The sequence below is a fragment of the Pan paniscus genome, chromosome 11, assembly GCF_029289425.2.
Source record: "Pan paniscus chromosome 11, NHGRI_mPanPan1-v2.0_pri, whole genome shotgun sequence".
Classification (NCBI taxonomy): Eukaryota; Metazoa; Chordata; class Mammalia; order Primates; family Hominidae; genus Pan; species Pan paniscus.
In genome coordinates, this window is record NC_073260.2 from 37874748 (window position 1) to 37902637 (window position 27890).

Genomic DNA, 27890 nt, shown 5'->3' on the forward strand with positions numbered 1-27890 from the left:
ACATTATCTCATGTAAACCTCTCAACAAACCTATGAGGGAAATATCACTGTCCCCAATATATAGATGAGAACATTGAGGCACAGAGGAGTTAATTTGTCATAGCCAGTAAATAGATTAGACCCCAGCACTGAGCCAATGACAGTGAACTGAATTCGACTCGTGTTGGTTACAATCCTCCAATTTCGGAATATCAGACTCCCAGTTTTTCTCCCAGGAAATGAAACTACCTTCCCAAGCTCCCTTTCTGTGCTATATCCAGCTCTCATACTTCCCAGCCTCAGATATAGGTTTTCCAGCATTCCTAATGACAAATTCCTTGAGTGAAGGATCCACACCTCATTCTTACTTCATTGTCATCTATAGTGATGGCACTATGTCAGAACCACTCTTCAGTAAATGCTGGCTGAAAGAGTAGATGATGAATGGGTGCTCAGGTGGGTGTTTGTAAGGTTCTAAAGGAAGTTAATATCTAGTATCAATTTTACTTACACAAGAAGAAATCATATGAGCATTTACTGGCTTTAATGCTTTATCTTGTGACCACTGAACAGACCTTTTAGAGCAGGTGTTGGCAAATCAGGCAGTAAATATTTTAGGTTTTGTGGGTCATAAGGTCTCTGTCACAACTATCCAACTCTGCTGTTCTTGCATCGTAGCAGCCATAGACAATATGTAAATGATGACTATGTTGCAGTAAAACTTTGTTTACGATCATCAAATTTTGAATTCATATAATTTTCGTAGCCCTGAAATATTCTTCCATTTTTAACCATGAAATATTGCAAAAAAACATTCTTAGCTTGTGGGCTGTACAAGAACAGGCAGCAAGCTGTAGTTGCTAACCTGTGGCCTAGACAGGCAAACCTAGGATTAGAAGCACTGAGTAAGGCCGTACAATTGTGTGCTGAAAACCCATTCAGAAGGGAAAGTCCAAGGTGGAATGTAGGAGGCTGTTACTTTTCTTTTGACCCCCACATTTTTCCTCCCTCGGATCATTCCGTATCTTTTTCCTATTTGCTTTGCCGGGATTGTTCTCAATCAATGTGCATACTTTCTCATACCTCAGGCGTTATGTCTCTCGTGGCCATTTGTGTTTAAATTGAGGGTTTGGGGAAGACTGAAAAACATTCAAGACCCAAAGTAACAGCTTTCTCATGAAGCGTTTACACGCATTGAGAGATATCGTTCCATTGGTGTGAATAAGTCTCTATGTACACACCTGATGAAATATAATGCTGGCTTCTAGTCCCCTCACAAAAGAAACAGGCTTCCTGTTTGCGTGACTTGGGGGCGACTCCTGCTTTTCCCTGGCTGCCCATCAGTTGGCGCCTTTTGCCGTCCTTTTTCCCCAAGCCGCTTTGGGGGCCGCGGTCTCTCCGCAGCTCGCGGGTCACATGGCCCGCCTGAGCAAGGGGAGCCCTGCGCCTGAGCTGCGAGGCGGGAGGAGGTGAGGCTGCGAGGCGGGAGGAGGTGAGGCTCCGGCGCACACCCAAACCGCGCTGCGCCCGCTCCTTCCGGGCCCCGGAGATGGCGCCTCCAACGGGATGAGCTAGCCAGCCTGGGCAATACCAGAGGCGGCCCTCGGCGCGCGCAGGGGACCGAGCTGATCGCCCCAACCGGGTAGGTTTCTGTTGCGCACGATCTGCCCAGCCCTTCTGGCGCGGTGGTCGGAGCCCTGGACACTAGAGCGAGGGGACAAGGATTAGGGGTGGCCACAGCTGGCACAAGCAGGGCAGCTGGGGGTTGGGGAGAGGCATCGCAGAGGGCCTGTGCCCCGGGCAGTGCGCCTCGGGCAGGCGGGTTGCCTAGCGGCCCTGCCCGCAGCTCCGACCGCTTCCTGCCGGAGGATTGCGAGGACCCCGCAGGGGTCCCCAGGGCAGCAGGGGCCCGCATCAGTGCCGGGATGGTTGAGTGTCTCGGGGGCGCCTCCCTGGCCCTTGCCTGCGCCAGCTGCGCTGACAGGTCAATAGAAGGACGCGAGCGGGGCGCGTGCCAGTCTGGGTAAGACCCTCGCCGAGCCTAGCAGGGCCGAAGCGCCAAGGGGCCTGGCGCCTAATGGCCGCCCGCAAGCAGGGGACCCTCGCGGCGCGTCCACACCTTAGGTTCGCCGGGCGCGCCGAGAGCGCGGCCGCAGTGTTGGGTTTCTGCGGGCGACCTCGCAGCCAAGGGCTGGGGGAGGGCGACTGGGCAGAGGAAGGCGTCCCTCCCAGCACCAGGAAAAACCAGCAGAAGGGAAGGAGCGCAGCGATGGAGACGGTCAGCTCGGCCTACGGGTGGGAAACTGAGGCTCAAGCGTGGCAGGGACTGCTCAAGGTCAGCGACAGACACTAGATCCAGGGCCCTGGACATCGTCCCCCATTCTTTTTCCAAGAGGGAGGGTTAATTAGGTCCACCTGGGTGTGTCTCGCCCTCTTTCTGGCCCTTGGCTCCGGCGTCGCTAGTGTCGCACTGCGCTCGCGGTGTCTTGGGGCGTGAGCTCCTGCAGGGTCGTTGTGACCCGCATCCTCTGCTCGGCCCCCGCTCTCTCCAGGGGACCGCAGGGCGGCTCCAATGATGATCTCACCATGCGGACCATTAGCAACACATGCGGGTGTGTGTGCGCGTGCATGTGTGTGTTTCTCCAAGAAACACACAGAATCCTTCTATAGGGGAAATAGCTTTTTTTTTTAGGGGTGAATTTCTAGAATGCACTGCACTAGGTACTTTATGAGGTGAGAAGAGAAAATCAACATTATTAGAATTATTAGAATGTTGTAAGGATACACATATTAGAAAACATCCAGTAAACAAAAATCCAAAGGAGAAACAAAATAAAAATAACTTAAAACTTCAGCTTCTAGATGGTTTAGATTTTCTGCATATCTTAAAATTTTCCCTATGTATACACATTTGAAGTTTTAAATCAAAAGCGTGGACCAAAAAATGGTATCTTGTCTTAATTTGCATGTATTTGATTACCCATGGGAATTAACACTTTTTCCTCTGTGTAGTAGCCTTTTGCATTTCTGTAGGTGAGTTGATTGTTAATTCTTCTGCCCATTTTTCAGTTGGAGTATCTTTCTCCTCCTGACTTTTAAACACTTTATGTGTATTACACATTGAAGTAGTAATTCTTTGTCACGTGTTGCACTATAGCGAGTATTTTCTGTTAATTTTTACTAGTTCTAACTCCAAATGATCTTTTGGATACTTTGGTCAATTTTTTATTTTGATGGTTATATGGGCGTATAAATTTGACAAAACTCATCGAAATATATATATATATTTAAGTGGTGCATTGTACTGTATGTAAACTGTACCTCAATAAAATTAATTTTTAAAGGCCTAGAAAATTATCATCCTGGGTAATGAGAGAGAATTTGCCTAGTTAGATATTAAAACCTGTTATAAAGCTTTCATAATGAAAATAACATGGCCCTGGCACCACAATGCAGAGAGAGATAGATGCCAAAATCCACAAACAGATATATATATATGTAATTTAATTTATTATAGCTATAGCAACTTAAATCACAAATTTAAAAATGGACTTAACAGGTGCCCTGACTGTCATGTTCACCTTCCCAGTGTCTAACACAAGACTCAGTGTTGAATCAAATGCTTAATTATGATTATAAAAGTAATGCTCTTTGCAGAAGTGTAGATATCAAAACAGGAAATTGCCATCCCCATACCCTTCTTTTCTCCATCACTAAATTATACTCCACATTAAAAATAAAATGGTCATATCTCTGTACATTTTTCTGTAATTTGCACTGATATAGTTTGCATTTCTCCCTTCTGGTCTTAGTCTACTTGAGCTGCTGTAACACATTCTCAAAGACTAGGTGGCTTAAACAACAGACACATTTATCTCTCAAAATTCTGAAAGCTGGAAGTTCCAGATCAGGGTGCCAGCATGGTCAAGTTTTGGTGAGGGCTCTCTTTCCGGTTTACATGTGAGAAAGCAGAGAAGAGAAGTGATCTCTCCTGTCTTTTCTTATAAGGACACTAATAAAGAACATGCATTACTGAGGTCTGCACCCTTATGACCTGATTACCTTCCAAAGACCCCATCTCCAAATACCATCATATTGGAGATTAGGATTTATAACACGAATTTTGGCTGGGCAGGAGGAGGACAAACATTCAGTCCAAAGCACAAACCTAGCTAAGATTTCTTTTATGTCAACATATTTAAACCTTTCTCTTCTTAACATTTCCACAGCATACCCTTTTATGATTCTCTAAAAATCTGTTCCCTTTGCTAGGCATTTCATTTGCCTGCAGTTCTTCCTTTCTTCCTTCCACCCTCCCACCCTCTTCCTCACTCTCTCCTTCTCTCTTTCTGTCTTCTTTCCTTTTTCTTCCTTCCTTCCTTTCTTCCCTTTCTCCCTTTGTTCCTCTGCCCCTCTTTCTCTCTTTTTCTTCCTACTGCATACAAAACAGCACTCAACATTTCTTATCCATCTTTGGTAGCATGTGTTGGCATTTCTGCAGAGTAGATTCCTAGAAGTAGGATCGTTATGTCAAAGGGGATGCACTTATAAAATTTTTATAGATACTGCCCCAACACCCCAACATTTCCTCCAAAGATTGCACCAATTTATATTAAAGTGCCTAGTTGTTGAACTGTGACACTCTCTCTTGAAGTAAATTAAATTCAGATGTTAAATATAGAGATTAATTATGGAGAAAGGGAGCTCTATTACCAAGTCTTTCCACCTAAGCATTATTTTTCTGTTTATTAATGACTTTTTAATTACCCTTTGGTAGAATTTTGTAGTATGTGTGTATATTCTGCATATTTCTGAAATTTATTTCTAGATATTTGAGTTGCTTATTTTTTTCCCTTTTGACTGGGATCTTTTACTCCCTTAGTTCATTGGTGATCATTTACATGAAAGCAGTCATTATAATATAGATAATATAGATACAGATATGGATATGTAATGCATATATATAGTACATGTGTATATATACTTGCTATGTATATTATATATTATTTTTACATATTAATTCTGGTACCAACCATGTTTTGAGTCTATTGCCATTTCTAATGGTTTTTCAGTTGATTTTCCTGGGCTCCAAATTTATGTAGGCAGTAGTGCATATTGGTTGAGAATGTGGGTTCTGGACACAGTCTGCCTGGGTTCAAGTTTTGCCACCCTGCTTAAAAACTTAGTTTTCTAAAGTATAAAATGGGCTTAATAGTCATACTTCTTGGAGGCTTTTTATGAGGATCGATAGATGAGATGCTTAGAACAGTGCCTGGCACATAAGTGTTCTGGAAACATTTACAAATAAGTCGATCTCTACACAGTATATGACCAGCTCTTTGATACTACCAATTTTATAGCTGAGGACCTGAGACCCATAGAGGTCAAAAGAGGCCAATTATTTGCTTAACAAGCATTGAGCATCTTCTATGCATAGTTCTGTGCTGGGTCTGTGAGGGATACCAAAGATAAATCAGACTGAATCTACTAAAAAAGGATTCAAGAGTCCAATCAGATCATAAGTCAAGGGCCATAAACAAGGCCATGGAAGACAACAGGCATCATAGAAAAACATGAGCTTTGAAATTTATCCTTGTCCTTGAATTTCCTCTTGCAACTTGGTAGCATCAGTTTTGTCAACTAAATGGGATTAATTCCATTGCTATTTTGAGAGTTGCTATTTTGTTCAGAAGAAATAGATGCAAGGGTCTAGCACAACATTGGGATATGTAGTATGGCCTTAATAAGCGGTAGCTATAAATAGATGAGTCTGAAGTAGAAAGTGACAAATGAATGCCCTGGAGGAAAAGTTCATAGAAAGGGCCCCAGTACTTGAGGGGAAAAAAAGAGATTCTTTCTGGTTGGAAAGGTCAGGGTTGGGTTTTGGAAGAGGTACCTTTTGAGCTAATTCTTGATGGTTGAGTTAGACAGTGTGAGAAGCAAAAATGCAGCTGGGAAGATAGTTGGAACTGGATTGTGAAGAATCTTGGCAAATAATTTGGACTTTATTCTGCAGTCATGGGGGAATCATTGAATAGTTTTACAGAAAAGAGTGCCATGTTCTGACTTATGCTTCAGAGTATCAGATGGATGCTGATCAGGTAAAACATCACCATCATTTGCACAGTATCCTATGCCTGACAAAGGGCTATCATAGCTGTTGTCTCTTCATCGTCACAGTCTCACTGTGTTGCCAGGCTGGAGTGCAGTGGCATAATCTGGCTCACTGCAACCTCCGACTACCTGGTTCAAGCGATTCTCCTGCCTCAGCCTCCTGCGTAGCTGGGATTACAGGCACGTGCCACCACACCCAGCTAATTATTGTATTTTTAGTAGAGATGGCGTTTCACCATGTTTGCCAGGATGGTCTTGATCTCCTGACCTCGTGATCCGCCCGCCTCGGAGTCCCAAAGTGGTGGGATTACCGGCGTGAGCCACCGCGCCTGGTTGAAGTATCTTTTATTTTCCTGTTTCACAGAGAAATAAAATAGGCTCAGAGAGATAAATGATTTTTTATACAAATTGATCAAATTAGTGAGTGTTGGGACAAGAACTGGACCTAGATCTTTTGGCTTGTGTTGCTCATTCTGGAGGTCAGAAGCTCTGTTAGGAGCCTGTTGCAATCAGCTGGCTTGGAGGTGCTGAGGAGGAACTAGAGTGTGGCAGGGAGGAAAGCTTGACAAGGGGAAGGCGAGGGGAAAAGAGAGGCATAATAAAAGAGGCCGTAGAGGTGGGATTAGGAAGTGACTGCGTGGAGGTGAGAAGTGAGAACTAACTAGTGTTTTAGACTGAGTTGCCTGGGAAAGTGGTCGTGCCATTCATATAGTGGATTTGGGAAACACAGAACATTCTTGAGCACTCATCCCCTGACTCACACCCTGGTATTGTGTCTTCCACACCCGTGGATCCTTTAGTTTAATTTTCAGAAGTTGCACTAAAATATAACTATTGTTGTAGCTCCATTTATTCATCTAAGCCCTAGTTCATGTTCATTTCTCAGAGTCTGTGCCCTTTACTGTCTTCCCTGAGCCCTACACTGTAGACATGGTAACAGGTAGAGAATTCTGTTTAGGGAAGGGTTGTGTTTCAAAGAGCACATGCAAAGCATAGATAAGAACTGGATATGTATTGTTCTGTAGAATCGGAGCTGTAATGGTGTAACTGTTATTAGGTCAGCTCATAGGTGCCAGTCAGTCCACAGTGTCTCTGGAGTGTGGGCCTCAGCCTGTGACATGATGGGCAACTGGAATTCTGGAAAAAGACCATCAGAGTGGTAACATAGACATAGCCCTCTTGTCTCACCCTTATGATTGGGCTGGGAGTAAAAAAACTCCTTCCCCAAACTAGCAGTGAAAAATCCTATGTTTTTATATCTGTTCCCCTAAGGCCATTTATCTTTTATCTTTTTTTGTTTGTGTGTTTGTTTGTTTTTGTTTGAGACAGGGTTTTTCTCTGTCACCCAGGCTGGAGTGCGGTGGTGCAATCACAGCTCACTGCGGCCTCGACCTGCTGGGGCTCAGGCAATCCTCCTGCCTCAGCCTACTGAGTAGCTAGGACTACAGGAACATGCTACCATGCCTGGCTAATTTTTGTATCTTTTGTTGAGACTAGGTTTTGCCATGTTGCCTAGGCTGGTCTCAATCTCCTGGGCTCAAGCCATCCACCTGCCTCAGCCTCCTAAAGTGCTGGGATTACAGGCTTGAGGCACCACATCCAGCTGGCCATTCTTCTTAAAACCAGATCAGTAAGGTGAAATAAATTATAGGTGCCATTGGACACCACAGGCTACTGTGCAACAATTGGTTAAATCTTTTTTAAAAATGTTTTAAAAAGTAAACAAGAACATACTCCTGAATGACTACATAACTCCATGTGGTTGGATTTTCAGCAAAGCAGTCATCTAATCTTGAATGAAGGATCTGATCCCAGCTCCTGTGTCCTAGGTGGGTGTGGTAGATTGCATTATTGTTCAAAATGCCCCTCCCTGGAGTACATTTTCTGCCCCTCCCTGGAATACAAATATTTCTCCAGTCATTGGTCTCAGGTGTGGCCATGTATCTTTTGGCACTCCCTTCTGCTCTGTTGAACTTGAGTTATTATGTGAACTTGAGTTATTATTCCAGTCAGTGAAATGTGGGTGGAAGTGATCTGTGTCACTTTTGAGCAGTGGCTTTGAGAGCCAGCTTGTGGTGCACTGTTCCCCTTTTTTCTCTCTACCACAAAACCAGCAATGTTAAAAACAAACAAACAAACAAAAAAACAGTTCTATCTGCCTGGGTCCTAGAGTACAAACAACAGGCAACAGAGGCACAATTGACCTGTAAAGGACAAGTAATATGAACAAGAATTAAACCTTAGTTCTTATAAGCCACTGAGATTTTGGGGATCATTACTGAAGCCTGTCCTTATTTGTGTAGTGTGTAATGATTGGGGTTGGGGGCCGGGTCTTAAGCCCTGTAAGCATTCTAAAAAAAATTTCCATACTCCGTAAGCAGATTGCTAGATGCTTTCTTTTCTCCTGAGGATTTAGAAATTGGCCTGTTGCCTTTTTTTTTTCTATTGAATCTTCATTTTCCCCTCCTTCTGCTCTGTGGGAGGAGTAAATCTTCCTGTCCCATTGTTTTGGCCAATGAATGATGAGTGGACTTGATTTGTGGCACACTGAAACAAGGATGTAAATGTACCTGCATGTTTTGACTTGGCCACTTGTGCAGCTTCCAGGCAACGTAAGAACACGCCCCAGGTGGCTGTTTCCTCTGCAGCTTGATCTAGAAGGAGGGGCATGTGGCATGAGCTAATTCTGACCTACATTCTGGAGCTGACCCCAACTGAGCCACAGCTATCCACAAACCCGTATGCAAGAAATACATGTTATCACTTTAAGTTATAAAGATTTGAGGCTGTTAATCACCCCAGCAAAGCTGATCAATATAGGTAGGGACCATGTGTCCTCTGAACCAAATCCCTCTCTTTTCCTGATTGTCAGTAGAACAGCAGTCTCACAGACGTAGTTTTAAAGTAAAGGACTATGTGAGATGTTAATGATTTTATTGTCCCCAGTAGGATAAATTCCCTGGGACCAAAGGTTCTCCTGATGTCAGTTCTAGGTGTTTCCATTTCTTTCCCCCCTGACATATCATAGTAAGTGATAGCCTTTACTATGTGCCTGGCATTTTCCAAACTGCCTGCCCTATCTCATTGTCTCTAGTTCCCTCCTCTAGATTGATCCAGCTCCCTTGTGGTAATAACAAAGGCAGGGATAATAGTATGAGCAGAAATCCACTCGAATGCCTCCTTTTCCAAGGCCAATACTGCAGGAGTGGGAGTTCAGCCCAATTCTAGTATTGGCTTCCATTAGCAGTGATGTGGAAGTGGTGAGGCCACGTTCAATCACGTTCAACCACATGGTTTGTTAACTCCATTGCGCTGAGCAGAGCAGAGGAAGAAGCAACCAGTCTGCAATATGCTGGATGTTCACAAACCAGCAAGACTGGGGTTGCATAATTCAAACCTCTCCTTGCTTTGTTCCCTCTTTGGGTACTATCCAGATCTCTTAGTACTAGGATAGTCTGTCTCACCTTTGGAGTCCCATAGTACAATCTGCTTCTGTGGCTGAAATGAAACTTGTTTCTCTACTTGAGAAATTAACCATGTCACTGTACATTTGGTATTCTACACAACTGTAGAGGGCAGAGTAGGCTAACTCTGTAATAAAGTCCAAAAATTATTGGTGTCTAGACACAGTGGTTTATGTATTGCTCACAACACAGTCCATTCTAGTTTGGGAGGGTACTGGGAGGTGGGCAGCGGAAGGGACATCTGTTCCATGCCATCCCAACACTGGGATATGTATGTAAAGGATTCAAGGACCCAGGCTTCTGCCATCTGGTGGCTGTACCTCCTCTAGATCCACCAGGGCTCTCCATTCAGCTGGCAGATGGGGAAAGAGAAAGTCGAGATGGCACATCTGTTCTCAACTACCTTGTCCCAGGTGTGACATCTGTCACTTTGCTGACAAGCCCTAGTCACATGACTGCACCTGGAGAAGGCAAACTAGGAAATGAGGTCTTTCTGTGTGCCCAAGGGGAGACCATGGATATGAGAGCACTGGCTGAGTCTGCTCCACAGCAGCCTCGTATGGTTCCTGGGCAATCCTCCCTTTGCAATAACTCACAAACTACACAGTTTTCCTCCAAATGTGTGTAAACCTTATGATGTGTCTGAGGCAAGAGATTTACTTTCTGTACTGCAGACACCATTTAGTTTTGCATTGACCTTACTAGCAATTATTATTTTATACTGGCTTTGCCCTTTTCATTCTGTTTTTTGGCACTAGTCTGTTTTCCATCAGAACATTAGACCTGCTTACTTCTAAAATATTTTTGTGAGTTTGAACACATGGATAGATTTTAATGGCATTTTTACTCTGCATTATTTTGCTTTCTAACACATTTAATATTCACAGTAACCCTATGAGACAGATATTATTATTTCCATTTTAGAGCTAAAAAATATAAGATATGGAGAGGTAAACTTCCCACCAAATGAGAGGCAGAGCTAGGATTCACACCAATATGAGCCTGGCCTCAGGCCCATGCTCTGAATCATCATATCACACAGCATTTTTTCCTGGACCAAACTGAGGGCAACTGTCTCTTCCATATTCACTTCTGCCTTTCCCCCCGCTCCCTCATTGAAAAGCTACTCATGGATCTTCCTCCACATGTTTCCTCCCTCCCCAAGCCTGGGGCTCTAGAGTTTGCTTGCTTATGGGAAATACTTCCTCTCATTGGTTCCCATGATCTATAAAAATAAAATGGGAGAACAATCAGTATTAAATTAATATGCAATGTTAAGTATAGTTGTGTGAGATTAGAAGCATATGAATGGAAAATGACATTAAATAACAAAGATACTTCAGAGAATCCTAAGTATTCCTTCTCTTGTTGGACAAGTTTTTTTTTGGAAATTGCTATATGCACAGTTAATCAACAAGTATTTTCTGGGCCCTTATTCTGGAACTTGCTCTAAATGTGTATATTTCCTTTGTGCCAAGCCTTGCTTTTTTGCCCCCGTTTTAAGAACCCATTGTCTGTGTAGCTGGTGAATAGAAATAATGATCCCAACAGCCTACATGGAGATTTTCTGGCATTGTAAACCTAACTAAGTATCTTTAGGCGTGATGACTTGGTTGAATGCACTGAGATCGTATTACTCATAGAAATAATAAAAACATCCCAGAGGTTGTTAGCAGACACAACCAAAGAATGGTTTACTGTAGAAAATACTTTAGAGTCTGTAGAAGCTACAGAGCCTTGAATTATAATTTCTGGTTTGATATGTGCTGAGCTCAGTTCTTGTCCTTTTGTTTGTTTGTTTGTTTGTTTTTTTAAGTTACTCTTACCATTCCCTACTTCCTCTCTCTTTAGGTTTGATTTCTGATGACTCTGGCCTGAGTTCCAGGATGGTTTTTTCTTGGGACCAGACATGAACAAAAGTTGACCTCATGAGCACTTCAACCTCTCCAGCTGCCATGCTCCTCCGGAGGCTGCGGCGACTCTCCTGGGGCAGCACTGCTGTCCAGCTCTTCATCCTAACAGTGGTGACGTTTGGCCTGCTGGCCCCCCTGGCCTGTCACCGACTTCTACACTCTTACTTCTATCTGCGCCATTGGCATCTGAACCAAATGAGCCAAGAGTTCCTGCAGCAAAGCTTGAAAGAGGGTGAGGCTGCCCTCCACTATTTTGAGGAGCTTCCCTCTGCCAATGGCTCAGTGCCCATTGTCTGGCAGGCCACCCCCCGGCCCTGGCTGGTGATCACCATCATCACTGTGGACAGGCAGCCTGGCTTCCACTACGTCCTGCAGGTTGTGTCCCAGTTCCACCGGCTTCTTCAGCAATGTGGCCCCCAGTGCGAGGGGCACCAACTCTTCCTGTGCAACGTGGAGCGTAGTGTGAGCCATTTTGATGCCAAGTTGCTCTCCAAGTACGTCCCTGTGGCCAATCGCTATGAGGGCACTGAGGATGATTATGGTGATGACCCTTCGACCAACTCGTTTGAGAAAGAGAAGCAGGACTATGTCTATTGCCTGGAGTCATCCCTGCAGACCTACAACCCAGACTACGTCCTGATGGTAGAAGACGATGCTGTACCAGAAGAGCAGATCTTCCCAGTCTTGGAGCACCTTCTGCGGGCTCGCTTCTCTGAGCCACATCTCAGAGATGCCCTTTATCTCAAGCTGTATCACCCAGAGAGGCTCCAGCACTACATCAATCCAGAGCCCATGCGGATCCTGGAGTGGGTTGGTGTAGGCATGTTGCTGGGGCCCTTACTAACCTGGATATACATGAGGTTTGCCAGCCGCCCAGGGTTTAGCTGGCCTGTAATGCTCTTCTTCTCCCTGTATAGCATGGGTCTGGTGGAGCTGGTGGGTCGGCACTATTTCCTGGAACTGCGGCGGCTGAGTCCTTCCCTGTACAGTGTGGTTCCTGCCTCTCAGTGTTGCACCCCAGCCATGCTCTTCCCGGCACCTGCGGCCCGCCGGACCCTCACCTACCTGTCCCAAGTGTACTGCCACAAGGGCTTTGGCAAGGACATGGCACTGTACTCGCTGTTGAGGGCCAAGGGAGAGAGGGCGTATGTAGTGGAGCCGAACCTCGTGAAACACATCGGGCTCTTCTCCAGTCTCCGGTACAACTTTCATCCCAGTCTCCTCTAGGGTGCCAAGAGATGCCTTTCTGAAGTTGGCCACTTCTTGAAGATTCAAATATTTATCTCTTTATTTAGACATGGTTGCCTGCAGGTATTTTACTGTTTACTGTTGTTAGAGATATAGGCACTGGGGCAGCTGAGGAACCTCAATATGTTAAGAGCCTTGGCTTTGGTAGCCTCCTGGCAGGAGCAGCAGTTTGCCACAGGTCCGGACCTCTCCCTCCACACAGCCACACTGCCTCATGCAGTCTGACCCACCCAGTGAGGGTGCATTTGAACACTGATTATATTCTCCATTTGTTTTTAAGCTCTGCTTTGTGTTAGAGCTTGTGACTGCCAAAAATTATGTGCACAGTGATATGACTGTTTTAGGATCTTAAGGGTAGAATTTTGTGAAAGGTGAGATCCTTTGGAATTGAGTTCTTTCTCATTGGGTATGAAAATGGATGTATGTTTAGAATATATGCCCAACGAGGCAGGACCATGTGGATAGATTCCATTTGTTTCCTTGACCTGATGTAATAAAAACTGATAAAAGCCGTGCAGTGCCCGGCATCTTGGAGGCAGGTGATCTGGCTTTTCTGTTACCTGGGATTTTCTTTTCCTATATATCTGTAGTGCACTGATAATTGATATTGTTAGTGAGAACTTTAAGGCACGACAAGATCTGGAAGAGCTTGTGAACCATCAAAGTCAGATTGCTTATGTTGAGTAGTGATTTAACATTGAACATTTCTGTACTACTCTGACTCTTTGAAAATTGGACATTTCAGAATGATACAATATAGGGGAGCTCTTTACAAGTAGCATATCATTTTTCCTGACTTTCCTGGGTGACTGCTTACCTTCATTTCTTTTTCTTCTAGGTAGCATGATGTTATAGAAAAAAAAAAAAAAAAAGCATGGACTGAAGTCAGAAGACCTGAACTTTTATTTCAGATCTCTGCCATGGCCTAACGACGTGACCACCTTGGGCAGGTCATATAATCACTCTGGGTCTCAATTTCTTCACCTGTAAAATGAGGACAGTAATACTTACCTGTTAAAGTTGCCTTGAGGATTAAATGGCAGAATATATGTAAAACACCTAGCAAGTGCTTAGTCCATAGAAGACACTTGGCAAACTTTTCTCTCCTATAATAAACATATACAACTCAAGCTTATTTCGGAAAAAGATATTGGTGATGTTGTTTAAAGTATGAGATAGGGCATGGAGCTGCCACCTATGTACCAGCTATTCCAGATGACCAAGCCCTGCTAGAATAAAGACTGACTTTTCATTGTGACCTCTGAAGGATGTGCAGCTCAGCTTTCACCTATCCCCACCTTCACCCAAGCCAAAAAGAAGAATTGTTCATTCAAACTGGAAATGATCTCCAGCTTGGAAATGAGACTCCTCATGAGCTTATTCTAAGATCAGAGTCTGAAAATTATTTTCTCAAAAGTTACAAATAAATGTCTTTTAACAGTACTGTCAGACTAGTGACCAACAAGTTACTTTATGAGGATGGATGATGATATTAGAGTTCAAGCAATTGTCCAGTTTGTTTCGATGCCACAGTTTGCTTTTAAATTCCCATAGTGAGCTTCCATCTTGAGACCCACTCAACACAGAAGGATTACATAAAGGTTGATCACCCACGCTCTACAGATGAACAAATTGAGACCCAGAGATGCTAAACTGCTCTGCAGGTCACAGACCTGAACAGCAGCATAGCCAAAATGGGAACGGAGCTCTTCTGACTTCAATCCCCTGCACTTTTTTCTTAACCACATTAATTTTATGAATATCTATGTGGTCAAAGTCTCTTTTGTAAAATCTGAGTATAAGCTGAACTAAATCATGTCTCTGTAAGCTAAGATGGCAGAAACACATTGTCATGTTAGTTTGGAGGAGCAAACAGATATAAGTATGTGTTGTAATGTTATAGTGAGCTGTTATGTAACCCCCAGCAATGTCCAAAGTGATCAGAGCTACTAGATGACTTATTACAATGTTCAGATCCCACTCCTTCATTCCTCCTCTCTCAGTGACCTGTCTACCCCCAAGCTTTAGAACTGAGCTCTCTCCAACTTAGAACTCATTAGAGTTTGTTGCATTAGTGATTGGATCTCCTCATGAAAGTTTTTTGACCAATGACAGTGGAGCCACTTTAAGCTAGCCAGGCCCAAGATAGGGAAGCACTGCTGGTTTACATTTCTGCTCTTTCTAATTCAGTTGTCTATTGCATGCAGACATCCCCTGCCCGACTTCTCCATTATGGAAGGCTAAGGCCATCCTTCCTTGTCCAGTTTCTCTACCTACACACTAACATGCCTTTTCCCCATGGAGTGAACTCTGCCAGTTGTCTTTGGACATTTTCTGCAGATGCAGGCTCAGTTCTGCTCTTTTGTTCCCACCCACTTCTAGATCTTCCTCCATTTAATCCCTTATTATAAGGAGTCTAATTTTTGTGTATTGTCCTTGATTAGGGCAGCTGACAGCTTTACACCAAAGCTGAAGTCTCTCACTTAATCCTAAGCAAGGGGCTAGGGAGAACTAAGATATCCTTCCCATATCAAGGGACATAGGTTACTAGAAGGGTGGAGGTCTCTTAACAGGCTCACTCACCTTTCAGAGTTTAAATTATGGTCAGGCTTAAGAAGCTCTCTCTTGTGACTGAGTGTATTGCATAGACATGTCTGTGAAAATAAAAGCACCCATTTTGCTAAGGCTTTCTGAGAAGACTTTTATCATTCTCTTTCTTTTTCATGAATGGATTTTTCTGATGTGGCAAATAGTATGGGCTCCCTGCCCCCACACACAATTTTGTAGTCCCAAGGGAGCCATTCAGAAGTATTGGCTGCTGCCTGCACAAGCAACCATGGCCACAGATCCCTGGGTCACAGCAATGTCAGAGCATTTATCCATCTTTTTCTGGGTAAAAAAATTGGGGGTCACTGCTACCACCCAGATCATCTTACCTCTCACTGGTATACCCCTGGTACAAAGTGGTGATCATTCCTTCACTCTTTCCTGCCTCTTGCCCTAAAAGTCTTAGAATAAGTTGCAGAGCTGCCATGGGTGGTATTCCTGTCTAGTGCTCCATTGGCCACCCCAAGAACATGCAGCAACACCTGTAGGCTGAAAGAGAAAACCCAGCCTTCCCCTGAGAGAAACACGCAGAGATCCCTCACACCCATCCTCCCCCCACTCCCAACACACACACTGAAAACAAAACCACTGACAACAACAAAGTAAAAAACAGCTGTGTGTAGTGATGGAAAGGCTTCCTCTTAGCACGTGCCATTCCCTCTGCTTGGAATGCATGTAAAAAACTTTTTTATAGGGGCTAAAATTGTACACTATAACCAATTCTCAGTCCCTAGACCCCATTCTTTGTTCCTCTTCTTCCTGATTTTCTTCCCTAGTCCATTTCTTTTTGTCCAGTATTCCTTTTGTTCATAGGCAGTTCCACTGTGAGTCCTGTACTCTTTCTCATTCATTCATGGCTCACTGTGTGTCATGTTCTATTCTAGGTGTTGGGGATATAGCAGCGAACGAAACAGAAGACCCCTGACACTGAGGAGCTCATGTTCTATGGGGAAGGTGAAGTGGAAAAAAACTCAAAAGAATAAATAAGGGAATTTCAAGAGGTTTGAAGGAAATCTAACTAGGTAATGTGATTGCGGGACCTAGGGATAGGGAAGGGCATAGACTGCTTTAGATAGGATGGGAAATCTCTTAGGGGAGATTAAAATTGAACTAAGACCTGAATTACATGGAAAAATTTAGTCAAAGGAAAAGCATTCCAGAGAGAGCATGGCAGTGCAAAGGCCTTGCAGAAAGAACCAGTGTAGAAAGTCCAAGGATGAAAGAAAGCCAGTGTAGCTAGAGCCTGAAGAATGAGGATGGGAGTGGAAGATGTGAAGGTAAGTTTGCAGGGGCCAGATCATATCAGGCCTGGAAGATGATATAGCTGTTTAAAGTTTATTCTAAATGCAATGAGAAGCCAGCTCCTAGCAAGATAATAAATTGCTTTTCCAGAACGTTAACTGTCCATTATTTAGTTCCTTTGCATTCTCCATAGGCTGGTCTTATAAAGGTTCTGTGACAGTAGGGAATCCATTAAAGATCTATTATATAAGGGAATGTGGGACATGCAAGAGCAGATGACAAATGTAGAAACCCTCTGCTTCACTTGGCATTTCTGTCCTTCATCTTTCTGATATTTTAAAGCTACTGTGTTCCTACATACATATGCTATCTGTTCCTTCATTCTTTTTGATAAATTCATCATTTGCCTTTACATTTTCATCGTTTTTACCCCCAAATGGTTAACGTAGGTTTTTTTTTTTTTTTTTGGAATCATTTTATTCTTTCGTATTTCTGTGTCAGTCGCTAGGAGAAAGACCAGGAAAATCTGTTAAACTCTAAACCAAAAATTCCCATTCACTGCAGAGTGATGATTCGCAACACTGCTGCAATTCAGGTAGTGGGGTGTCCTGAAGTGACAACACATCACCACTGCAGTCCTAATAAATTAAGTCTTTTTGTTTTGTTTTGTTTTGTTTTTTGGTCTGCTAGCTTTAGTAAATTTCCAACCATCTTTGACATAGTCCCAAAGATTTTCCAAATAGTATCCAACCTAGAAAACAGTTTCAATTAATAAGCATTTTTCAGCAAATTCTATTATAGTTGGGATAAAAATATCCAGTGGCTTAAAATTACCCAATTTTACATCATGTGGTGCTGTAACTCAAGAGTGCATCGTACTTTATGTAAAAATCCCACAGTAATCAACTCCAATTAAAGTGCCTCTCCACCTAAATTAAATTACCAGTTAAATAAATTCTCCCAAATGAGGAGTGTATGTAAGGTAAATCAGATTAGTTCTATCAAACTTGTATTCTGCAGTCGCACTGTAATATTCTCACCATTTTTCTTCAGACAACAACAAGAATGCACAATACAAATATTTCCATTAAAGAAACAACAAAATCAGTTATCAATTTTTAAGCAAACAGCTGTAATCTAATTCCCCATTGTGGTTGTTTTTTTTTTTTTTCTGCAAAAGTTGGTTGCCATTTAATTTTGGAAAAGAAATACACAGAATTTTCAGTTTTCCTATTAGGCATGTTACTCACAGAGTTGGGATTCAATGTTTCTAGCTTTACCCGAAGCAGGGCAAAATTTCTGATTAACCAGTTTTCAAGTCAACCAGTCTGTGTAGATTTATTTCCAGGAATGTGTTTGTGCAATGCCTTTTGTCCTTCTCAACCATACCCTTCTCCAGCCCCAGTGTATCCAGAATCCATGGCCAATTTGAGTTCAGCAAAAATTTGGCTTCCATTTAGCTCCCCCTCCAAATAAGTTTATAAAAGAGGAGGCAGGATTTCATCTCCTTTCTGGATTGTACACATAGAATACATCTAAATTTTTAAAGCTATATATTGTAAAAAATGGTGTGTGTCTGTATCACATTCAAAATCTAGTTCATGTATTATTCTGCAAGGAAATACATCAAACAAATTAATCATGAGTAAACCTAAATTTAGCAGTTTATCCTTATCTTAATGAATACCTAAATCCTGTTTGTGATATTGACTCAAACGACTCAAGCTTTCTCCTTTTTAATCTCGTTGAACCTTTAGCTGAAACGCCCCAATCTGCAGAAACACATTTCCATGTTTGAATCAGGAAAGGCTTGGAAGAGATTAGAATGACATTATATTTCATTTTACCAGTTAATACCACAGGAAGAACTATTTCAGCCAAACTAACCCTTTCTTGTCACACTTAAACATTAACCTCAACCCTAAGGTAGACACATACTAAAATTCAGAATTGCATCCCTGGAGGCCTTTAGGACAAATTAATTTTTGTTCTGTAAAAGGCACCCCGTGTCATGTTTCATATCAATTTACATTTATTGAGTGCCTACTGAGTGACAGGTGCTGTGCTCAGTGCTGGAGACTCAAAGGTGAGTGAATAAGACATGCTTTCTTCCTTTCAGAACCATGGCCCCCAGTGGGGGAGTTAGCAACATGATGTAAGTCCTGAGATGGGAGGATCACACAGTGCTGTCTGTAAATTGCCCCAAAGCACTGAGACTCTAAGTTATCCCAACTTCCTTAACTTCTCTGCAACCTCTTTTGCTGAGGACAACATGATCCAACAAAAATGTCTCCTACTAACAAAGAGAATGTTTGACACAAACACTTACTTTCAGAAACAATTGTCTCCCAAAGCACTTGGCTTGTCCAAAGATGACTTACCTTGTTGGCAGCCCCTTGCCATACCTGTCTCAAAAAACAAATCAAGCTGAACCCAAACAGTTTCATTGTCCACCCCTCCTTGCTGATAGAAGCTTGCTGATCTGCAAATGGAGAGAGGACTGGGAAGGTCACAACTTGTCCTTGCTCCCTCAAGGTAAGTGTCATCCCTTAAAGCTTGCCTGCTGCCTCATTGCCTTTCCCAAGTCTTGTGCCAAGTTGGTGCTTCTCATATCATAACTTCACTATAGCTGATTGCGAGTTGGATCTGGTCTCCTGGAGTTCCTCTCACAGAATGACTAGAGCTCACCCATCACATGATGTGGGAGTGCCCTTCTTTGAACCCTGAAGAGTTTTTAACCGAAGACCACATATTTCTTCCACCTGTTCTTGTCAGTGTTTCCATAGGGACCCACAGGCCTGAAAATACACTTTCCTTACTTTTAAAAATTAATTTGTTTAGACAACCCACACTGGTATTGGCCAGAGTCCTCAGACTGGCTCTGAGGATAGCTGACTAAGCTGCTGCTCCAAAATGCTGGAATATGTCATAATTCACAACCATTGTTCATAACTGTTTGACTACCCTAAACCTTACCTTCAAGGATTCTCTTATCTGAATGAACTAAGCAGAATAAACCGAACAATAAGAGTAGGGCTTGAAATCCAATTCTTAACTAATTAGAAAGCATGTATGGGCTAAGAGTTTCTTACCCCTTGCCAGGAGGGAAATGGGGAAATTTGATTTATATGTGAAAATTCTGCTTTTCAGCTTTCACTTGCCAAAGATAGGACAACTCAAATGAAAAGAAAAAATGGTGTTATCCATTTATCTTCCCAAAAGAGATGTTTGCAATGCTTTTTTACATTCTCTTCATACATGGACAGAGTTTGTGCTGTAAATTTTGCAAGTTGGTTTCAGTGCAAGAGATGGTTACAGCATTAGGATGCATTCAGTGGCAAGTAACAGAATCTAGTCTCCCAGGGGCTTAAGCAATAATGACATTTAATTTTCTTACCTGGCAAGAGGTCTGGAGAAGGCAGTTGCAGCAGTGCAATGAAGTCATCTAGGACCCAGATTCTGTCTGCTCTTCTGTTCTGCCATCTTTTGCCACCTCAGCTACTGCAGCTTCAAATATTGTGTCCTCACAGAGCTGCATTCAATGGGAGTAGGAAGGGGCTGGGATTAAAAGCTTTCTCTTGTAAAGTTCTTTTGTTGTTGTTTTGTTTGTTTTCCTCCTTCCAGGAAGAGCAGTTTCAGGAAGTCTCCCAGCAGACCTCTCCTTTTGCTTCATAGGGCCAGAAATAGGCCACATGCCCACTCCTAGACCAATCACAGGCAAAGGAAAACAGAATAAGCCCAGTTGCAATTAATTCTCTTGGGACTTGGATAGGGGCCCATCTTCTATGATCTCAGTGGCTCCCTACCCACCACCTAAACAAGATGGGGCTTTTGTTGGCTAGGAAGAAGAGGCACATAGATAGCTCTTGGGTAAAATGTGAACAGCAACTGCCCTGCTGCTGGGGGAAGTGATCAAGATTTTTAATATCCTTTCTGCTCATGCCATTTTATTTAGAAATTGAAGTAACATGGAGATTTATTTTAATATAGTCATATAGTTAAGTTAGGCACATTACTGAAAATATATTCTAGCTGCTACAAGATTAATTGTTTGAAGATATCAAAGGGCTTTGAGAGGCATAGCTTCTTAGATTCCTGGCGGCCCATTAGATTGCATTTTCTTTCTCATACGATAGGACATCTGAACAGCTGAACATGAAACATCAAGGAAACAATAAGATCATTGTTGCTACTTTCAAGGAAGTACAGATAATCAAATTCAGATTGGACATGGGATTGACCAGATAGCAACGGAAGCTTGTGCTTATTTTCAACCTATTGTGGAATTGTCTTGAATTGTTGATTTGGGGCCCATGAAGAGCTTTTTATTTTTTTGAAAATAAATTCACAATTTTAGAAAGTAGTCATATGGATTTTGATGTATAGTATAAACCATGCTGTAAATTTCTGAAGCTCTTTTTGGCATGCAAATGTTAATACATCTGCATCAGAAAGTATTTTCCTGTCTGTATTCAGTTTCAAGAAGAAAAACTATGACAATGAAATTAAATTATTTTCTCCAAAAAAACACAGTATCCCAGAAAAGATATAGGGGGGTCTGACATGAATCCTAGGAGATCCTGAAATTTCTAGAGATTTGAGCAATGTGTGACCCTTTACTCTTCAAGAAAGGAATAAGGATGAAGACAGGAACTAAAATCATTCCTGCCAACTAGAAACAGAATTGTGACCTCTCCCTAATGAAATCGATCCCACAGCTCAGTTAGCCCCTAAAGACACCATGTGTCGCCAGTCTTTGGATGTAAGCAGTCATGTTAAGATTAAATAATGCAGAGTTTCCTTTGTCAATAACATTCTTTCTCAAGCCCCAAAAGTCCTACTAAATATTTCTGGGAGTCTGCAAAAAGCTACCTTACATGTATGTACGCACAAAGAAGTCTGCTAGCTACAGTCATTACAGAGCATCGATTTTATCTTTCCTTTCCTGTTCTGGCTCCACACTGCCTTGCAAAGTAACTGGAAAGGCCTCTCTTTTACCCCTACTTATAGCAGCTGTTTTGAAACCACCAGTGCCTATGCCAGGGGTACTATTTTTTAATGCTTCCCCAAATATCAGTTCTCCAGACTACGGTAGACTGGTGCAGCAAGACCCAGTGTCTTCTCAGTGGCTTACCATGATAAAAGTTTATTTCTCGCTGACACAAAATCTAACAGAGATCTGGGCAACCCTTTAGGACAGCTGTTTTCCATGAAGCCTCCCTGGTCAACTAAGCAGGTTTAAATTGATAACTTGATGGTGGTTACTCACTAACTCTTTGCTTCAGGCTGCAAATGCTGGAACTAATCAATATGGCTCTACTTTCACTGCAAGAGGGCTAAAAAGTGCAGAGAGGTTCATGTATATGAAAAGGGAGAAGAACAGATTTTGGTGAATACTAGTGATATCTACTTTACAGGTCAGTACTTGGTCCTGGGGGAAAGTGGAAACAATGACCCTCTTTCTAACTGTTGCTTTGTTTTGTCACTTGATCTTCCAATCAGTACAGCTTTCGTCCAGAATCTCAAAAACTTTCTCATGAGTACACTCTATTGTAGGCTCCAACATAGGTCAAGGGGGGAAGAAAATGCTGTGCCATCTTTCCCATTCTATCTGACTCGTGTGTGTGTGTGTGTGTGTGTGTGTGTGCCATTATATATATGAGTCATTATATATATAATATATAATATATGTATGAGCCATGAGCCATTCTCTCTGACTCATATATATATATATTTTTCATGACAAATTTACATACACCCTCTTTCCCCATTTTTTTCCATCCTCCTTCAAACAATAACCAACTTGTTTATTACTGTATTATGAAGTCTTAGCCCAGTGCCTGGAATTCAGAAATGTGTTAACGACTGAATGGATGAAAGGATGGATTGGTTGATGAGTGAGTGAATGGATAAATGATGGTCCTCTTTCCATAGATGATGCAAAGAAGGGAACCTGGTTTCATTATCTACCCTATGAACTTGTCCTGTTACCTTGACCTTAGTTGTAGTCCTTCTGGCTTAGATATAAGCTTAGAAAAAGATTGCCTCTTTTTTCGGCTCCCTTTGGATAGAAATTTTGTTTAAGATTAATTATGTTAGTGTCAGGGGTTCAGTTTAGGAGATGAAATCCTACCACTCAGGGATTTCTAATTAAGGAATATGCACATGAGAATAATACCAAATAGAAAATAAAATACCTTTTTATTAACTAAGCGCCCATTTCTCTCCCAGGGCAGAGATCTTTGTTAAACCAAATCAGATTATACCATGTAGGTTTGGAAACCTAAGGAAGGTTTCCCTCACTTCCACCCTGGGTGATGAAAAGGTCTGGAACAGACCAAATACAATTTATGCACATAGTACATATGCACAGGACAGAGAATGGCCACGCCCTTTCCCAGTGTGCTGCAATAAGGGGACTGTAATTGCCAATGAGGGAACATCAGTTTAGAGACTCTGCCCTCTAGCGAAATGTGGTTTGGTAATTGCCTTGTGCTTTGAATACTTGAGTAATTCTTCCTCCCTCTGGAAGAAGTTAAAAAGTAAGGAAGACAGAGGGGACGGGGGTGGCAGAAACGCCTCTTCCTCTCCAGACCAAAGTGGAAACGGGAGGAGAGCTGGCTTCTGCTCTTCTTATTCATCTTGAATGTAATCTTCACTTCCCCTTTGCCCAAGCCCTTCAGTCCTTTCCCCAGGATCACATTCATTCTACTCCATGACAAAATGACAGTTTTGTCCCCAACCTAGGTCAGTGTCCTCACTCTACTACGTGCTTCCTAGAGGACAAGTTCAAACTCTAGGTTTATAACTGCACTTTTGTATAAAGTTCTTCTTATTTTTAACATAAAACTTGCTATGCACTAATACTGAAATCAATATAAACTTTATTTTGCCAACACATAGATTTCTGATCATGTGGTCCACTATTGAAAATTCTTGGCAAGCTTATCACAATGAATAGCCAATAGCTAGATTCTGCTGCTGAGCTAGTCTTCATCTCCTTAACATATTTGCTACAAAATAAAAAATCCATAATAATGAAAAAATTGGGGAGATGGGGAAAGACTATGAAGGGTTGGCATAATAGAGGCAGTGTGGGAGGGGAGACTTTGGATGGGGCAAAAATCAATATTCCCCTTTCTGGCTTCTTTCACTATCTCCCATTGCCTCCCAATAATATGCCATCATTTCCACCCATTCACCGTCAGTTCTACCAGCCTGAATAAGTGTAAACAGCCTCTGTCTGTGCCATAAATAACCTATTGTGATAGTTCTCTGTTAGAGTAACACAGTTCTCCTTCGTTTCCCATTAACAATGCTATTTATTTAGTAGTTTGGTCAACAAAATTTTAGAATAGACAAATAGCATAGACAATGCTTCAAAAAATTGTCATTACTGCAGAATCTTAAAAACAAAAACAAAAATGAGGGCAATTAAAAAACGTAAGTAGTGATTACAAACACGCCACCAGAGAAGATTGTGGAACAGTGTCGCAAATGATTAAAGAAACAAATGACACAGAAATTCTTCAGTTTTCAGGATGGCAGATAAGAAAAGGAACAACTCGCTGAAACACGAAAACTCTCTCTTTTTGTAGGATAACAACTGGCTGAAATCGGTTGGAACCATTATGGCCAACTGGAGTCTGTGTAGAACAAGCTTGCTGACATCACAGCCTGAATTTCCACTGCATGTTTCATATTAACTTCCCCCAAATTTGCACATGTATTCCATGAGGTAGCATGAAGAGATAACTGCATGCCAGAGGACTTTCCAGACCTCCCCTTTCCGTCCACCAATCAGGGGTAAATCCCAGAATCCATCCCCTAAACCTTCATAAAAGTATTGCCTTATAGCCAGCATGAGGAGATAGATTTGAGTTGGACACCTGTCTCCTTGTTGGTCGACCTGCAATCAAAAGTTATTCTTAGCTGGGTGTGGTGGCTTCCGCCTGTTATCCCAGTACTTTGGGAGGCTGAGGCGGGTGGATCACCTGAGGCTGGGAGTTTGAGACCAGCCTGGCCAACATCATGAAACCCCATCTCTACTAAAAACACCAAAAATTAGCTGGCCGTGGTGTGGTGGTGGGTGCCTGTAATCCCAGCCACTAGGGAGGCTGAGGCAGAAGAATCGCTTGAACCCGGGAGGCAGAGGTTGCAGTGAGCCAAGATCGTGCCATTTTACTCCAGACTGGGCTACAAGAGCGAAACTCTGTCTCAAAAAAAAAAAAAAATTTTCTTTTCTCAAAAACCCGGTATCATAGCATTGGCTTCTAGCACATTGGGAAAGGAGTCTCTTTTTCTCAGTAACAATGGCAAATAAGTACATTAAAGGATGCTTAACATTATTAGTCATAAGGGAAATGAAAATTAAAACCACAAGGAGATACTACCACGCATTCATTAGAATGGCTAAACTTTTAGGAAACTGAACATAGTGAGTATTGGTGAGGTTATGTAGCCATTGAAACTATTGCACAGTACAGCCACTTGGAAAGACAAATAGGCAATTGCTTGAAAAGTTAAACACATACCTACCATTTGATCAGATCCAGCCATTCGGCTTCTAGGTATTTACACAAAAACAATGAAAGAAAACATGTGTCCATATTAAGACTCATACAGGAATATTCATAGAGCTTCATTTGTAATAGCCCAAAACTGGAAACCATTCAAATGTCCATCTGCAGCAAATGGACAAACAGATTGAGAATACCCATACCACGGAATACTACTCGGCAATGAAAAGAAAAAAACTATTGATATATGCAGCAATATGGATAAATTTCAAAATAATTATGCTGATTGAAAGAAGCCAGATTTTTAAAAAGTGTGTATGATGTCATTCATGTAAAATTGCAGAAAATGCAAACTAATCACTATAGTGACATGAAGCAAATAAGGGTTGCCTAGAGATGGGGATGAGGTGAGGTGAGGCAGGGAGGAAGAATTTACAAAGGTGCATAAGAAGACTTTTCGGGATGACGAATATGTTCAATGTCTTGATAGCAGTAATGGCTTCGTGAGTGTATACACATGTTGAAACTTACCAAATGTTATATTTACATATATGCACTTTATTATGTCAATTATGTCTCATAAAGTTGTTGTTTAATAAAAGACTTTTAACAGTGGTTTTTGCACCAGCCAAAGATGAAGGAACCGGCTTGTATCTTTCCATTAAGTTTCAAATTACTCTCCCAGAAGCTCCCTTGAAAGTGTAGGTCAGCATAGCGGAGGGGTGAGCGTGCTGAGTCACCTATCACCCCACTGTGCTCTTATCCACTGGTTTGTTTATAGTTTCTCTAAAGATTTCTTTCCAAAAAGACCAGGCTTAAGGGGGGAAAAATGGAAAAGGCTTTAAAATTCACTGGATCTTTAATGCCTACTAGCTGTAACATTATCAATCTAAGATTCTATAAATGAGGAATTTTGTAAAATACTGTCTTTTTTAACTGAAGAAGCCTTCAATTATAAAAGACATACCATATCCCTAGCTTTCTTTAACAGCTTTTTAGGGGAAAAAAGCAAAATAAATGAGTATACTTATTATAAGATGCACTTCAATTTCAAAAATATTCAGAAGTATGGTTTTAGAATACACATTCCAGCAAGTAGTCCTAGAGTTTTGGAAAGGGGTGGGTGGGATCAGCCTTCATAAACTTAAATTGCCTGAGTTGTGGTCTCAGCACCCAGGCTAGTCTCAGGCACCATCTCCTTTAAAGAAGAAGCAATACACTAAATCCCTAAACATTGGATTCAGCACTAGTTGTTTTTTTTTTTTCTTTTCCCAGGCTTTGTAGATGGTGAGGTTGTAGCCAAAATCCCATTTAACTCTTAAGAATTTAAGCTAACTTTCATTCATTTATGTATTCATTCAACAAAAACTTATTGGGCACCTGGCACTATTCTAGAGTCTGGGGACAGAGTAAGAAACAAGACAGACAAGAGTCCCTGACCCCATAGAGCTTACATTCTAGCAAGAAAACAAATGTTTAAAAAGTATACAGATAAAACACAATATGGGTTGGGCATGGTGGCTCATGCCTATAATCCCAGCACTTTGGAAGGCCGAGGCAGGTGAATCACGTAAGGTCAGGAGTTCGAGACCAGCCTGTCCAACATGGTGAAACCCCGTCTCTACTAAAAATACAAAAATTAGCCAGGCGTGGTGGTGCACACCTGTAATCCCAGCTGCTTAGGAGGCTGAGGCACGAGAATCACTTGAACCCAGGAGGTGGAGGTTGCAGTGAGCCAAGATCGTGCCATTGCTCTCCAGCCTGGGCGACAGAGTGAGACTCCATCTCAAACAAAACCAAAACAAAAAACACAATAGGATTTCAGATTGTGATAAGTGCTATAAAGAAAAGCAAAGCTGCTTAAGGATGTAGAAGTTGTGTGGGTTATTTCTGATAAGGTGTTATAAAGACTTCTCTGAAATGACATTTAGGTAGGGATATGAATGATATGAATGAGTGAACTATGTAAAAATCTGGAGTGTAGCATTCCAGGCAGAAAGCACAGCGAGTAGCATAAGTTCCTGAGGAGGACATAGCTTGGCCTGTTTAAGGAGCAATAAGGTCAGTATGGCTGGGGTACAAAGAGAAAGAGGGAGTGGTCAGAGATGAAGTGGGAGAAGGAAGCTCTTTTAGGTCACAGTTAGGAGCTGGCATTTTATTCTCAGTGCGATGGGAAGCTACTGGAGAGGTGATAAGTTTCTGAACCCCCCACTGAGATTCAGAAGAAACATCTTCCGAGCACAATATTGACATCAGCAGTCTTATCTAATCTCCTCTACGGCAAACGGTTAGATTCCCTCTATCAGCCACGAAAGATAAAAGTACGAAGAACACTATACTGTGCTAGAAATCAATGAAAAGAGTCAGTCACATGCTACAGACAGGGGAATTTTTGCAAGATACAATACAGATGAGATTAGTTTGCAAAAGTGGCCAGTCCTATCTATTACAACTCAGTCACAAGAAGGAACAGCTAACCAAGAAGCGGACCCCAGCAGAACCCACCTATTTACTCAGGGGCTAGAGTCAGAGATGAGGTGAAGCAAGAGATGATATGGGGGTATATCTGGATCCCCCCAACAACTCTGCAACAGTTTACTTGATAACCGAAGTCATACCAAGCAGGATCCTTCAGTGTCCTTTACTGCCAATGTGCCTTTGACAAGGATAAATATGCCTGGCAAATATCCGGGGTGCTACCTTGGCTGGTATCTAACAAGGCAAACCTTGCCATGCAAAGAATAAAGGCATAGACCCAGTTACTTTCTAATTACACAGCAAACAAAAAAATGAAGCTCTTTAGT

The 27890-nt window shown here is 42.2% G+C and overlaps 1 protein-coding gene across 3 annotated transcripts; it reads left to right on the forward strand.

Annotated features, from left to right (window-relative positions):
* Positions 1-1484: 1484 nt before the first annotated feature.
* Positions 1485-15402, forward strand: PGAP4 (post-GPI attachment to proteins GalNAc transferase 4). 3 transcript variants are annotated; one of them, XM_014346213.4, is made up of 2 exons: positions 1485-1621; positions 11409-15402. In XM_014346213.4, the coding sequence occupies exon 2, from the start codon at positions 11486-11488 to the stop codon at positions 12695-12697; it is 1212 nt and encodes a 403-aa protein (XP_014201699.1). In that variant the 5' UTR covers positions 1485-1621; positions 11409-11485; the 3' UTR covers positions 12698-15402. The 3 variants fall into 3 exon arrangements, with proteins under 3 accessions (XP_014201699.1, XP_034823788.1, XP_008972344.1); XM_034967897.4 differs by lacking the exon at positions 1485-1621 and adding an exon at positions 1834-2002; XM_008974096.5 differs by lacking the exon at positions 1485-1621 and adding an exon at positions 2182-2314.
* Positions 15403-27890: the final 12488 nt, after the last annotated feature.